We start from the raw sequence: 16,345 nt of genomic DNA, 5'->3' as shown, positions 1-16,345 counted from the left end.
ACACACACACACACACCATGAGTGAGAATAGAGGTAGGGCAAGAAGATAGAAAACAAAGGATAAAGTTGAGCTGTAGAAAGATGTGAATGCTAGACTGAGGAACTGTACATTATTCTATATATTGTGGTTGAAACCAACTAAGACCTTTTAAGAAGACTGACATAATAAGATTTGAATTTGAAAATGTGAAACAAACAATAATATGAATAATTTATTAGAACAAGCAATGCATAGAGTTTATTAGAATGGGATAAAGGGTCGAATACTAGCCAAAAACCTAATCTTGGACAGTGAGAAAAAGGAAAGGAGGGGCATTGGGGAAAAATAGGAGATTACTAATACTTCCCATAAAAACACTAAGACAGGGCTAGGGATATAGCTCTGTTGGTGGAGTGCTTGCCTCGCATACACAAGGCCCTGGGTTCAATCCCCAGCACCACACCCCCCACCAAAAAAAAGTACTAAGAAAATTAGAGTATAGTTGTGCACAGTGGCACATGCCTGGAGGCTGATGCAGTAGAATCACAAGTTTGAGGCCAGCCTAAGCAATTTAGTGAGACCTTGTCTCAAATTAAAAAAAAAAATGAAATGGGCTGGGAATGCAGTTCAGTGTTAGAGCACCTCTGGGTTCAATCTGCAGTGCCAAAAAGGGGGGGAAAAAGAAAATTGTGGTATAGAACAAATAGCCAAAGCAATCTTGAGCTAAAAGAACAAAGATGGAGGCATCATACTTCCAAACTTTAAAAACAGCATGCTATTGGCATAAAAACAGACACATAGAACAATGGAAAAGAATAGAGAATCTAGAAATAAATCCATGAATCTGTAGACAAATGACTTTCAACAAAAGTGCCAATAATACACATTGGGAAAAGGACAGTCTTTTCAATAAATGCTGTTGGGAAAACTGAATGCAATTAGACCCTTAGCTCTGACTAAATACAAAAGTCAAATCAAATCAAAATGGAGTAAAGATTTATTTATTTATGTTTTTTTTTTTTTATGTACTGGATATAGAAACCAGGAGCACATAACCACTGAGCCTTATCCCCAGTCCTTTTTTGTATTTCATTTAGAGACAGGGCCTTGCTGAGTTACTTAGTGCCTTGCTAAATTGCTGAGATTGGCTTTGAACTTGAGATCCTCCTGCCTCAACCTCCCAAACTGCTGGGATTGCTGACGAGTAGCAGGATGCCCAGTTTGGAGTAAAGATTTAAATGTAAGCTTCATAGCTATGAAACTACCAGAAAAAAACACAGGAAAAATGTTCCATGGCACTGTTCAGGGCAATGATTTTTTTATATGACCTCAAAAGCACAGGCAATAAAAGTAAAAATAGACAAATGGAATTACATCAAACTAAAAAGCTATATGTCAAAGGAAAAATACAACCAAGTGATGAGGCAATCTACAAAATAGAAGAAAATGTTTGCAAACCATAAATCTGATGAGCAGTTAACATCTAAAATGTATAAGAAACTCAAACAACTCAATAATGAGAATAAAAATAACCTGAATTTCTAAAATTGGGAAAAAGATCTAAATAGAAATTTCTCAAAGGAGAATAGGTATATGAAAAATTGCTAATGACCAATAGGTATATGAAAAATGTTCAACATTACTAATCACCAGGAATTGCAATTAAGAACCACAATAATCTGGGCATGGTGGCACATGTCTGTAATTCTAGCAAATTAGGAGGCTGAGACAGGAGGATTCCAAGTTCAAGACCAGCCTAAACAACTTGAATGAGGTTAAGGAGACTAGAGAATAGAAGAAATATTGGCCAAAAGATATATAATTACAGGTAGATAGAAGGAGTAAATTCAAGGCATGGGGACATGGCTAAATGGTAGAGTGATTGCCTAGCAAGCACAAGACCCTTGGTTTGATCCCCAGCACTGGGAGAGAAAAAGAGTAAGTTCAAAAGAGCTACTATGCCACATGTTAACTAGAATTAATGATAATATGTTGTAGTCTTGAAAACAATAGAGTGGCTAAATGTTCTCACCACAAAAATGTTAACTATGTTCATCAGTTAAATTTAAGCATCCCACAATGTATATATACTTCAAAATATGATGTTATACACAATAAATACATACAATGTTGTCTGTCAATTAAAAAATATTAACTTTGCCAGATTCAGGGTAGTGCATGCCTTGGTGTGTGGTTGAATTCCAATCATTTGGGCGGCTGAGGAAGGAGGATTGTTGTTCCCAGGAGTTCAAGGATAGCCTAGGTAGAATGGTGAACTCCATCTCAAAATGAGATAAGATAAAAATTTGAAAATTAAAACACCACATAGAACAACCTAACAAACAAAATTAGGATATATAACTTTATCAATCAATAGCTGTCTTTGCTTTGTTTTTGGTACCAGGGATTGAACCCAGTGGACTTCAACCACAGAGCCACATCCCTAGCCTTTTTTTCTTTTTAATTTTTAAAAATTTTTAGCCACACACAGTGGCACATGCCTGTAATCCCAATGGTTCAGAAGGCTGAGGCAGGAGGATGGCGAGTTCAAAGGCAAAAGTGAGGAGCCAAGCAATTCAGTGAAACCCTATATCTAAATAAAATATAAAATAGGGCTGGGGATTTGACTCAGTGATCCAGTGCCCCCGAGTCCAATCCCAGGTCCCGAAAAAAAAAAAAAAAAAAAACTAATTGTTGCTGGGATTACAAGTGTGTGCCAATACACCCAGCAGTATTTATCTTTTTTAAAAATTGTTTCTTTTAAGTTATACATGACAGTAGAATTCATTTTGATATAATTGTACAAGCATGAATATATGTTATTCTACTTAGGACCCCATTTTTATCTTTGGATTTTGAAACTAGGAGAAATTTTCCCTCTCCTTTTATAAAGGTTTAATTTTCTATAACCAGCACTTATCAACTTTACACACACAAACACGTACACACAATAAACTTAAAATAGAGGATTATTACATTTTTTTACTGCCTATTCAATTAGTCAAAATGTAATTTCTTGCCATGGATCTAGGCTAATTTAGTGTAATTTGTCATTCTTAAAGTAGTAAAAAGTTATTTTTTTCATTCCTGTACATGACAAAAGCACAGAAATCATATTTTTATACAGAGAATATATATTCCTCTAAAACAAATTAGAGCTGGGTATGGTGTCACACACCTGTAATCCCAGAGGCTTGCAGCTCAAGCAGGAGGATCATGAATTCAAAGCCAGCCTCAGAAATTTATGGAAGCCCAAGCAATTTAGCGGGACCCTTTCTTAAAATAAAAAATAAAAAAGGCTAGGGATGTGCTCCCCAGCACCCCCCAAAAAATAGTTTAGAAGTATGGAAGAGCAAAAATTCAATGTATTTTTAATTTGAAACTCCTATTAATTGGAATTCCTATTAATGTATAGAATATTTTATTAAATGTAAAAAAAAAAAATCTAAGCTGGGCATAGTAGTCCATGCCTATAATCCCAACAACTCTGGAGGCTGAGGCAGTAGTATCACAAGTTGGAGGCTAGCTTCAGCAAATTAGTGAGGTCCTTTCTCAAATTCAAATTTTTTTTTAAAGTACTGATGATAGAGATCAGTGGTAAAGTGCTCCTGGGTTCATTCCCAGTTCCACAAAAAATAAATAAATCTAAAATGCTAAAGATACTGGGGAGGCACAGGTACATGAATGGTTTTCTATTCTCCAAAGTAACTAGGAAAACAGATCTTGTCTCTAGTTATGCTGAGATAGGTTCAGTAATAAATGCATAATGTTTAAAGATGAATAGAAGAAGAATTAGCGGAGTAACCATATTAATATGACAGTTTATAAAGAAATGTTTAAGGGGCTTGGGATATACCTTAGTTGGTTGAGTGCCTTGCATGTACAAGGCCCTGAGTAAAATCCCCAGCACCACACAAAAAAAGAGAGAAATGTTTAAAGTTTTTGCAATGCCTATGGTTTTACTTGGTATGCCTTACATATTTTAAATAAAAATATTATGTGTTGTTAATAAATATGAAAAGTTTCTGTGCTTCTAAATCTGAATAATTTTTAAAGCAATACATTGGGTATCTCTAACTATCACTCTTTTGAGGCCTTAAAAATATCTCAAAGGGGATGAGAGGTGGGAGGGTGTTAGAGTCTGTAAACAAGTCAAAATAACACCTGGCATTCAGCCAGGGGAATGTTAGAGTTTGTAAACAAGTCTGGATGGTGCCTGGCAAAATGCCAGAGGGAGTGGTTTGAGAAGTAACAAAAGCCAGCCATTAAGTGTAGAGATTCCTTATTGGTTGACTGATGTATCTAGTTTATGCTAATTAGATAAGCTCTGTGGAATGTATAAATACTGCTCCTGTCCTGCAATAAACGGCTCCTACTCCTGCTGTATCAACTTACACAAGTTATTCGTCACCCCCGGTTATTTTGCTGCAGCCAGCCTGACTGCGGCAGGAGGGAAAGGGAGAGAGAAGGGAAATTGCATGGAAATGGAAGGAGACCCTCAGGGTTATACAAAAGTACATACAAGAGGAAGTGAGGGGAAAGGGAAAAATAATACAAGGGGGAGAAATGAATGACAGTAGAGGGGGTAGAGAGAGAAGAGGTGAGGGGAGGGGAGGGGAGGGGGGATAGTAGAGGATAGGAAAGGCAGCAGGACACAACAGACACTAGTATGGCAATATGTAAATCAATGGATGTGTAACTGATGTGATTCTGCAATCTGTATATGGGGTAAAAATGGGAGTTCATAACCCACTTGAATCAAAGTGTGAAATATGATATATCAAGAAATTTGTAATGTTTTGAACAACCAACAATAAAAAAATTAAAAAAAAATCTCAAAGGTATTTTACATAAATAATATTTCTATTTTACTGTAAAAATAATAGATATTCATAATAAAAATTGGTATAAAGAGAAGATTTTTTTTTTCAAATAGTACTGGAAATGGAACCAAGGAGTGCTCTACCACTGATCAACATCCCCAGCTGGCAATTTTTATTTTGAGAGAGGGTCTCAGCTAAATTGTCCGGGCTATCCTTGAACTTGTAATCATCCTTACTCAGCCTCCTGAGTAGCTAGGATTTACAGGCATGAGCCACTGCACTTGCAGAAGCACATTTTTTTTTAAAAATGCATATAACTAGTACCACAAAAGTGTGTATAAGTGAGAGCAGACTTAATAATGATATCATGATATTACATAAGATGACAAAATATTTTAAATGGAAAATATTTATGACAAATGCTAGGTTGAAAATATGCAAGATACAAATTTTACAAAGATTATCCTAAGTTTACATACACAAATACAAATGTACTTCTTATACTTTTATATAGTTCTCAATTTTTCTCTAACAGTAATATAAAATTATGTTGAAAAAAGAGGACTTATGGCAGCAGTAGAACTCACATCTGTGCTATGTCAGACCTTGAATTCTAAAGATTAGAGGGAGAAAAACTAATCTACTTTTAATCAAAATAATGGAGTCCAGACTTGATTTTCCTAGCTGTATGAACTGGATCAAGTATACTTAATCTCTTTAGAGCCCATTCCTTGGCTCTAACAATAATAGGATTAAACTAGATAAATTCTTTGGTAACATTCAGTTTTAAGATTCTATAACTCAAAAGAATTAAAGCAGGTATTGCCAAAAGGAAAATTTTTCATATTTGGAACCACAATCAATAAATCAAACTAAGTAAAGTTTTAATAATAATAGATTTTAGTAAGAACCCTCACTCAACTCAAGTAATATCACATATGTTTTACAAAAAGGATTATTTTTATGTGATATCCCACTAAATTCTGATATTTGCAGAAATAAGTCATACTTACACAGGTTGAGCTGCCGTATGAAGCTGGATATATTGTTATGTTTGAAGTATTTTGGAAGTATGTTTTTGGCAAAGTTTTGTTCATTCACAACGAGAAAGCTGTGACCATTCTAGAAATAAGATCAAAAAGCAGTTATTTACAGAAAAAAATGAAGTTTCAATAAAGCAGCAGTTCAACAACAATGCATCAGGAACCAAGAACTTGAAAGACTTGTGAAAATGTCAAGCCAAAAATTATAAGAACATTTGTGTTAGGGTTCTAGTTTAGTGATAACATGCTTTCTAGGACTTGGGTTCAATCCCTACCTACCACTGGGGAAAAATTGTTCTATAAAGAGACAGAATATGTCATAGAGAGAAAACATTAAGAAAAAGGTAATAGGTTGGCTACAAAATGAAAACATGTACAAAAACCATAAATCAAGAAAGCATAAACAAAATTAAAAGGCAAATATGAAGTGAAAGAAATATTTTAGCACATATAACAAAGAACATTATTAAAATATAATGAATGCTTTCAAAATGTCAAAACACATAAACTCCATTTGAAAAAAAAACGGAAAAAAAGAAATAATTCAAAACATTAGACAATTTTGAAAAAAAAAGTATTCAAAATGTGAATTAGAATGGTCCTGAGCTGGAAAGATGATGGTCACCTATAATCCAGACTATTTAAGAGGGTGAGGCAGGAGAATCACAAGTTCAAAGCCATTCTGTACCACACAATGAAACCCTGTCTGAAAGCAAAATTAAAGTGTCTAGGGGGCTGGGGATATAGCTCAGCTGGTAGAGTACCTGCCTCACATGCACTAAGCCCTGGGTTCAATCCCTAGCACCACACACACACACACACAAAAAAAAACGTGGCTGGGGATGCCACTAAGAGGATGAATACCTGCCTAGCATATATCAGCACCTAGGTTCAATCCCTAGCACTGAATAATCACTAGCATGAGAGGTGGGAGGGAAAGGGAGAGAGAAGGGAAATTGCATGGAAATGGAAGGAGACCCTCATTGTTATACAAAATTACATATAAGAGGAGGTGAGGGGAAAGGGAAAAAAACAAGAGAGAGAAATGAATTACAGTAGATGGGGTAGAGAGAGAAGATGGGAGGGGAGGGGAGGGGAGGGGAGGGGAGGAGAGGGGAGGAGAGGGGAGGGGAGAGGGGATAGTAAAGGATAGGAAAGGCAGCAGAATACAACAGTCACTAGTATGGCAGTATGTAAAAATGTGGATGTGTAACCAATGTGATTCTGCAATCTGTATACGGGGTAAAAATGGGAGTTCATAATCCGCTTGAATCAAATGTATGAAATATGATATGTCAAGAGCTATGTAATGTTTTGAACAGGTAATAATAATAAAAAATAAAAATAATAAAAAAAGAAAGAAGGAATAAAGAAATAAAGAATAAAGAAATTCAAATTATATCATATATTAAATATTATATTTATATATATTCAATATTAAATTATATTAAATAATTATTGATATATACAGAGATTTATCTATAAATTGTTACATAAATAATTGTATTTAATATTTAAAATTGAAATAACATACTAAGAGAATGACAAATCCATACAAATGAATGTTATACTGACATAAAAATAAAGCTATAGAAGTGTATTTAATGATATGGAAATGTTAATAATGATATATTTTAAGTAAAAAAAGCAAATTTTCAGACAGTATAAAATAAATCTTTTTCATATTAAATATATTGGGCTGGGGTATAGTTCAGTGGTAGAGTGCTTGTCTGGCAAGTGTAAGGCCCTGGGTTGGATCACCAGAACCACACACAGAAAAAAAGACCCACAAAAGAATATTTTGCAAATTGTTAACAGTAATTTCACTGGATGGTAATATGACATTTTTTTGCTTATTTTTATTTTCTAAATTTTCTAAAACAAATGTATTTCAATAAAAATTATTTTAAAAGTAGTAAAAGGTGGTAGTGCTCATTCTCTAAAATTATAAATTTAATGTTCAATGAAATTATAAAAAATGTATTAACTTCAATATTATGTTGCTTAAATTTTAATATCCACTTGGACTAAGATTTAGAAAAATATGCTTATCTGTCATGTCCCCATATTACCTAACAATTAGTTCAGTTCTTTAGAAGTGAAATGGATCATCATAATCCTAAAAGGCACTGAGACAGAAAAATCCAAGAATTTTAATTCATTCTAGTCTAGTTTGTTCTCAGACTTCCTGAGTCACTCTTATTAAAGGTGTGTGTTTTGGCTGGGGATTGTCTTTAATTGGAATTGCCTCTCAAGAGCCCTTGGGACTATCTATAAACTAAACTAAATTATTCTCAGAACAGAATCCCCAGAATTCACTCAGCTCATGCTTTTCCCAGAATTGACTGGACTTCAGAGATAAGAGAAAATAACAGAGAAATCTGCATAATGTCAGATTAGACTATTCCTTCCCTTGATCAACCCTCTGTGGAGATACAAACAAATGATGATTCAATTAAAAATAATCAGGAAGTGAAAAAGGCCCTAGAGAAAATTACTTCTAAATTGGATAAATGGTATCTGAATATTTAGAGGTTCGATAATAATATATAATAAAAGTGCAAGTAAAATATGATAATGTATGTTCCAGTTTAAATATATTATATATTGGTCCATCCTTAATTTTATAAAAATTAAACTATTAATACTTAAAAAGGAAGTGTATAAAAAGATGAATTAGTGATTATTTAAATTACATAAGGAATGACAACACTGATTGCCTTTAAAGGGTACATTCTCCTTCATATATTTAAAATATTTGACTGAAAGAACCTACATGCCCATGTCCAGAAAACATGAGGAAAGATTATATTACTTACAGCATATTTCTATGACAAAATATACTGTAACTCCTAAAAATATTGTCTTAGATAAAACTTTGCATAATGTAATATTTTAAGTGTTTTCCTTCTTAAAAATTGGCTTTATTCTGATTGTTAAAATGATACATTATCAATGTAAAGAACAACAAAGAAAAATAAATCATAAAATTCCCACCATCCAAAGATAGCAATTGTTAACATTGTAAAGAACTCCCAGGCTATCAAAACATATACACTGAACTTTCTTTCTGTATGTTTATAAATACATACATGGAGGGCGGCTCAGTGATAGAGCGCTTGCCTGGCACACATGAGGCACTAGGTTCAATCCTCAGCACCACATAAAAATAAAATAAAGGTATTGTGTCCACCTACAACTAAAAAATACATATTAAAATATATATGTATACCTGAATATACACTGATATATACATATAGACACTGATATATATGTGTGTACAGAAACACAAAACACGAAAAGTACAAATAAAATTGAAGTATCACCTCCTATAAATAAGCACTGTTTCATATTTGGGTATATTTACTTTAGTTTTCAGTTTATAAATTTTCTATGATAAGCATACATTGTATTCAGAATTTTAAATTTATTTAAAATTACTTGAGGGCTGCAATTGTCACTCAGCGGTAGAGTGCTTGCCTAGCATGCATGAGGCAATGAGTTCGATCCTCAGTACCACATATATATAAAATAAAAATATTGTGTCCACCTAAAACTAAAAAATAAATATTTTTTTAAAAATTTTATTGAGGGCTGGAGATATAGCTCAGTTGGTTGAGGGGTTGCCTCACATGCACAAGGCCCTGGGTTCAACCCCCAGTATCACAAAAAACAAACAAAAAATTGTTATTATCACAAGACCCTATGTTGCACAGGTAGCATATAGACACACAAAAAGCTCTTATCCTTTAATTTGGTAATTCCCATCCTAGGAATCTATTCCAAAGAAGCAGAACCCATGAAAAAACCTTTCTGCACAAATGTATTCATCATGTCAACATGAGATAATGATGATGATAACCATGACTATGATGATTAGAAACCAGGTCTTGACCAGGCGCAGTGATGCATGCTGGTAATCCTAGCAGCTGGGAAAGCTGAGGCAGGAGGATAGAGAGTTCAAAGCTAACCTCAGCAAAAGTGACGTGCTAGGTAACTCAATGAGACCCTATCTCTAAATAAAATACAAAATAGAGCTGGGATGTGACTTAGTGGTCGAGTGCCCCTGAGTTCAACCCCTGGTGCCCCCACCTCCCAAAAAAGAAACCAGGTCTTGCTACATTGCCCTGGGTGGTCTGAAACTTGTGGACTCAAGATATCCTCCTCAATCACTGAGTTGCTGAAACTACAAATGCACAGCAAAATATTTTTTAAATACTCAATTTTGAGTATGGAAAAATGGTCAAAATATAATACTAATTAAAAAAGTTAATTACAAAATTTCAGAGTATGATCTTTATATATATGTGTGTGTGTGTATATATGTGTGTGTGTGTGTATATATATATATTAGTTGTTGATGGACCTTTACCTTTATTTTTTTTATTTGTATGTGGTGCTGAGAATCAAACCCAGTGCCTCATGCATGCTAGGCAAGCGCACTATCACTGAGCCACAACCCCAGCCTCATGATCTTAATTTAGTAAATAAATATGCATTTGTAAAGATATATGTCAACCTGTATGAATACATTTATATCACCGTGTAAGAAAACACATAAAATTTGGGTTATCTTTGAATGTTGTAATTATAGACATTTTTTTATGATGTCTATAATAATTTCCAAATTTCCATGCATACATACACAAACACACACAGTTGTTCAAGCTTCAGTACTCGTGCACTCATTTATATTTATAATATCTGAAAGGGAATAATTGTTTTATTTTAAAAATTTTTTAAATATATTTTTTTCTTTTAGTTGTACATAATGCCTTTGTTTTTATTTATTTATTTTTATGTGGTGCTGAAGATCGAATCCAGGGCCTTGTATGCACTAGGCAAGCACTCTACTGCTGAGCCACAATCCCAGCCCTTTAAAATTTTTTTCTTTGACATATTTGTATATCTTTATGATGTGTATATGTATTATACAATTTTGGTATATGAACACAATGTATAATGATCATCAATATAATTAGTGTAGGCATCCTTCAACACTTAAGATTTTTATTTTTTTTAACTTTATTTCATTTATTTATTTTTATGTGGTGCTGAGGATTGAACCCAGTGCCTCACACATGTGCTAGGTAAGTACTCTACCACTGAACTACAACTCCAGCCCCCACTTATGATTTTTATATGTTGACAATCTTTGGACTTCTTTGTAGTTATTTTAAAATATAGCATAAATTGTTGTAGACTACAGTTACCTATTGTGCTATAGAGCACTAGAACTTATTTCTCCTAACATTATTTTGGTATCCATTATGCAACCTCCCCTGTCCCTCCAGCACCCTTCCTAGGCTTTAATGACTATCATTTTAATATCTTTTATGAAACATTTTAGGGGCTGGGGTTGTGGCTCAGTGGTAAAGTGCTCACCTAGCATACAGGAGGCACTGGGTTCGAGCCTCAGCACCACATAAATGTAAAATAAAGATATTGTGTCTGCCTAAAACTTAAGAATAAATATTAAAAAAAAACCTTAAAAGTGCTTACTAGCAAATATTAATTGCACAAAATAATGGGTTTCTTTCTGATATTTTCATACATGCATATAATGTACTTTGATCATATCCACCCTCCCTATTACTCTATCCTTCCTCCCTCCTCCTGATCCCAGTACCCTTTCCTAATAGTCACCCTTGTAGTTTCATGTCTTTTTTTCCCCTAGATTCAACATGAGAGTAAAATGTGATACTTGAGAGGTCAAATATTTTTAGCTTCCAGAAATGACTCAGAATATGTAGCATTTTTATCTTTATGTGTCTGGCTTGTTTCACTTAATATATCATGAAAGAGTATTACTTCTTAAGATGATTGGGTTTGGGTGAACATACTCAAATACACAGTTTTTAATTGCAATACCTACTTGGTTACTAGGAAATCCCAGGGTCAGAAGCAACAGTTAACTCAGAAAGGCACTAGGTGGTGCTCTCTCCCACCTACCCCACCGACACCAATCAGCGTTCAAAAAATGTTGGAGATCATTACCCAGTTCAAGTGTAGCAGTACAGCTATATACACCCAATATCAATGACTTGGGAGCAATTTTCTTCTTTTTCTTAAAATATTTTATTAGTTGTTGGTGGATATTTATTATTTTATTCATTTATTTATATTCGGTGCTGAGAATCAAACACAGCACCTCCCACATGCCGGGCAAGTGCTCTACCACTGAGCTACAACCCCAGCCTCAATTTTCTTTCTTTCCTTCCTTCCTTCCTTCCTTCCTTTTTTCTTTTCTGGGAATTGAACCCAAGGCCAACTTATCACTGATTTACATTCCCACTCCTTATTATTATTATTTTTTTTAATTTGAGACAAGATCTCACAAAATGCCAAGGCTGCAATCCTCCTGCTTCAGCCTCCCATGTTGTTGGGATTACAGTTTTGTTACAAAAGTGGGTATTGTGCTATTGTTTAATATTATTCTGGGGACAAGGGGGTGATTTGTGGAATTTGGTGATTTCCAAATGTCAATCCTGCTGATTTCACTTTGGGGACATGAAGTCCCTGAATGCAGATTTGTGAGATGAGTACAACTGGCTTTCATAAAAACCTCTGAGCAATAATCAGCCCATTCTAGCACACCACTGTCAATAAAATAAGACTACTTCAACGTGCACATTAAATGTTGTATAAGGCAAAAATCATGTAAAGCCTAAGAGCAACGTTTATCTACCATGTGTACATGATGTGACATAAGATTTTAATGGATTTTGTGGAAAGGCGCGCGTGTGTGTGTGTGTGTGTGTGTGTGTGTGTGTGTGTGTGTCTGTGTTTCCCTGGGGATCAAATAGAGGGCCTTCTATATGCTAGGTCAGCTCACTACCACTGAGCTATACACTCCCAACCCCTGCTGTGAAAAGGCTTTTTAAAAAGTTCACTCATTAAAAAGAGGCTTCCTCAATCCTCAATGCGTTAAGTCAATCAACAATATATATTTACCCACATGAACAAGGCTCTGGGTTCGATCCCCAGCACCAAAAAACAAAACAAAACAATGTGATATTTAATTTATAACTTATTCATACACATGACTAGCACAAAAAAATTTAAGAGCACAACACTGTTGACATTTGTTTGGGGGTTTTCAGGAAAAAAAATAGATTTAGTGAAATTAACCAGTTTTAAGTGAGTTTTGACAAATGTATAAACCATTTAGATATGGATGGGGTTGGCTAACAGCTATTTTCCTAAAACCATTTCCCCATTCCCTTTTCTACTCAAATCTGTCCCCCACAACAGAAGACTCCACTGTTTTTTTCTCCATAGATTATAGGCATTTTATTGTTTCACAATACACACGAGCAAGTATATTTTATCAATAAAAATAAAATAACGTGTGTGTGTGTGTGTGTGTGTGTATTATTCCAGGTGCTGTGCTGGGGGTGTAGTTCAGTGATACAGGGTTTGCCTAGCAGGTGCCTTAAAAATTGGAAGAGTCAAGTTTTTAGAAGGTGATGGAAATGGATCAGGAAAGAATGAAATTTAATGGAAAATAGTGCTGTGTTACGTAGATATACATTTCCCAAAAATATTACGTAAGTCATCTAGAAGGCTTATGTGCTTGTGTCTCTTCAATTATGATGCAATTTTATTAACACTAACTTTTATTGCTTTCACATTTATCTTAATGGTTTCACAATCCACATGAGCAAGTATATTTTATTAATAAAAATAAAATAACAAATTTAAAAAGTAATTTTTTTTTGCTCTATATTTCAAAATAAGGAATACAACATACCTATACAGAACTTTACCTTTTTTTGGTACTGGGGATTGAATCCAGGGGCACTTAACCATGGATCCATATCCTCTGCCCTTTTTTTAATATTTTATTTTAAGACAGAGTCTGAATTGCATAGGGCCTTACTAAATGGCTGAGGCTGACCTTGGAGTCCTGAACTGTCTCAACTTCCTAAACTGCTGGGATTACAGGTCTAAGGTCTTTCAACAAGTGCTTTCATATATATTCCTTTACAAACATTTGGGTTACAGGCATTCAGACAGATACATAATCACAAAAATCCCACAGTACCATAAGGACTCAGTTTTTTCAAATTCTCTGAGTCCATTTATATATATAAATATAGATATTTATACATATATATATTTATACATATATAAATATATTTATATATTTTTATATATCTATACATATATAAACATATTTATATATGTATATATATATAGATATATATATAGATATATCTATATAAATATAGATATATCTATGTGTTTGTGTGTGTATTTTTTTTTTCCAGCATAGGGGATAGATCCCAGGGCCTTGCAAGTGCTCTGCCACAGAGCTACATCCTGATCTCAAAGCAGTATATATATTTGGAGTGCTGGTCATGGAACAAACCCAGGGCCTCTTCTCCCTGTACACTGAACTACACTCCAGCTTCTCTTTTTTTAAGCATTAAAATTTTACTTCAGAATTTCTTTCATTTTAGCCATGTGTATGAATAAGTTATAAATTAAATATCACATGAAGCATTTGCTTCAAAATAATTAGAGGAAGAGTAGAAGTTTATCTATGAAACAAGAAGGGCCATGATCATTACTTAAGTTGGCTATAGAAATTGTGAGTTCATTGTAGCACTTTATATTTGTGTTTGATTATATATATAATCAATATATGACATATATAGATAATATAAATATGAATTATATATAATTATATATAATATAAAAAGTGTAGCTCAGTGTCAGAGTGCTTTCTTAGCATGCATGAAAGCCTAGGTTACAACCCCAACACCAAAGAAAAGAAAGCAAAAGAAGTGAAAGGTTAAAGTTCTACCTCAATTTACATGTATATTTTACCAAGGTGACTATTATCAAGTTAGAGGACTGGGCTTTAACTGATTCCACAGGGTTCCATAATTCTCTATTTGGGTGATTAAAGGTAGCATAAATCAAATCCTAGAAGCAGTCTGATCAAGCATCAGACTGCCCGGATTGAGGAATGTGCAAACTTCCCTATGCCCACCCAGCACACTGTCTGGGAGAAACTGACAAGGCCTGCTCAAGAATGGAATCTACAAGTCAATGCTTTCAGAAGCTGTGAAAAAGTTGGTCTTGTTAAAAGCACCCAAGACACTCAATTAGGTACACTTGGCAGGAAAGTTCCCATTATTTAAAAAGAAAAGAAAAAGTGGGGGTGGGGTACAGGTCAGCGGGAGAGCGCTCTGCAAGCATGCACGAGGCCCTGGTTTCTAACCTTAGCACCAAAAAGAGGGAAAAAAAGTTACTTATGCCCTACTAAGATGGCAGTTGAGTTGCTCACTAGTGTGTACCAAGGCACTTTCCTGGGGAGGAATTCCTATTCGGGGTAAGGGACTTTTTGCTGCTGTGTCACGTGTTTGGGGGTTCTGAAGAGAAAAACAAAAGCCAGAAAATAGCGGTTAGCTTTTGGCAGTTACTCCCACCGAAATTAATAAGGTGAGGCTTATCTTGGGGAGAAACTGAATTTGATGCCCAAGTGACGTGGGGTCGTTAAATGGTCGTTAAATGGTTAAATGGTGCCTCTGCCCTTGGACCCTGCCCCAAATCTTCTACATCTTGAAAAGACCCTTTCCAAGCCCGCACCCCTCTACTACACCCAATCCTCTCCCCATGCAGGTATACCTCACTCCAGCGAATCACATCATCCAAGTTGGTGTCGTCTACTAACGTCCAGAGCTTAATGAGAAAGCCAGGAACCGTGGCATTGGAGGCTTCCTCCATGGTTTTGAGCGTCAGTACGGAGGGGAAGGCAGAGGCAGGGGCAATAGCCCAGGGACACCTCGTTACCGGACACAACCAAAGGGGTTAAGGCAAAGAGCAGCAGCCAACGGTGACTAAACTCCGGGTACCGCCTACAGCCCTTGGGGGCGGGGCTGATTGCCTAACGGCTATTGTTATTTCAAAGCCCTACTTACTCACACGTGACTCTTAGGTTACTTTGAGTAGGAGGAAAATCTTTAAAGGGGCAGTAAAAACATAGTCATGGAGAAAAGGGTTTTGACATCGATTTTTCTGTTGTATCCACGAATCCCAACTCAAAAGTAGGAGAAATTAATATAGACTTGAGAACTCCCATATTATCCCTAGCAATAATTAGCAAGCATTTAAGTATGGGGATGCAGACGATGGCACTACATGGCACGGTCACGACCTCACACTACATGGGAGATGATATTGTGTGACTTAGGTCATGTTCAGGTAAGCAAGGGGCATGGCGTTGCACTAGCTTGGCATTGCATGTTGCTTGGTGGTGAACTTAATGAATTACAAAGCAATGATATTTTGCAGTACAGTTTTGATCCTTTGTTTGGAGAAATGGTAAGAATTTTTGGCATATGGTTTTGGTATAAAGGAAGATTCTTGGTATATTAGGAAATAGGCCTTCCCTTCCTCCTACTATTAAGTTTGGGAAGGAGAACATGAAGACCAACTTGCCCGCCCCACTTTCATTAGAAAATATTGAGTGGTTAAAATGCCACTTG

At 35.1% G+C, this 16,345-nt stretch overlaps 1 protein-coding gene across 1 annotated transcript in view; it reads right to left on the bottom strand.

The window, feature by feature from the left end:
* Positions 1-15,584, bottom strand: part of LOC124090067 (heat shock factor protein 3-like) — a 52,670-nt gene extending 37,086 nt beyond the window's left edge. Inside the window, exons 1-2 of the mRNA XM_046440445.2 lie at positions 15,486-15,584; positions 5,817-5,925 (exon numbers count right to left, since the gene is read on the bottom strand). Coding sequence (XP_046296401.1) covers positions 5,817-5,925; positions 15,486-15,584 — 208 coding nt within the window. The remainder of the gene's footprint in view (positions 1-5,816; positions 5,926-15,485) is intronic.
* Positions 15,585-16,345: the final 761 nt, after the last annotated feature.

This window comes from Marmota monax, unplaced genomic scaffold (genome assembly GCF_021218885.2).
Source record: "Marmota monax isolate L192 unplaced genomic scaffold, Marmota_monax_Labrador192_F-V1.1 WCK01_AAM20220418_F8-fsc00134, whole genome shotgun sequence".
NCBI lineage: Eukaryota > Metazoa > Chordata > Mammalia > Rodentia > Sciuridae > Marmota > Marmota monax.
This window is presented reverse-complemented; position numbering and strand designations above follow the sequence as displayed.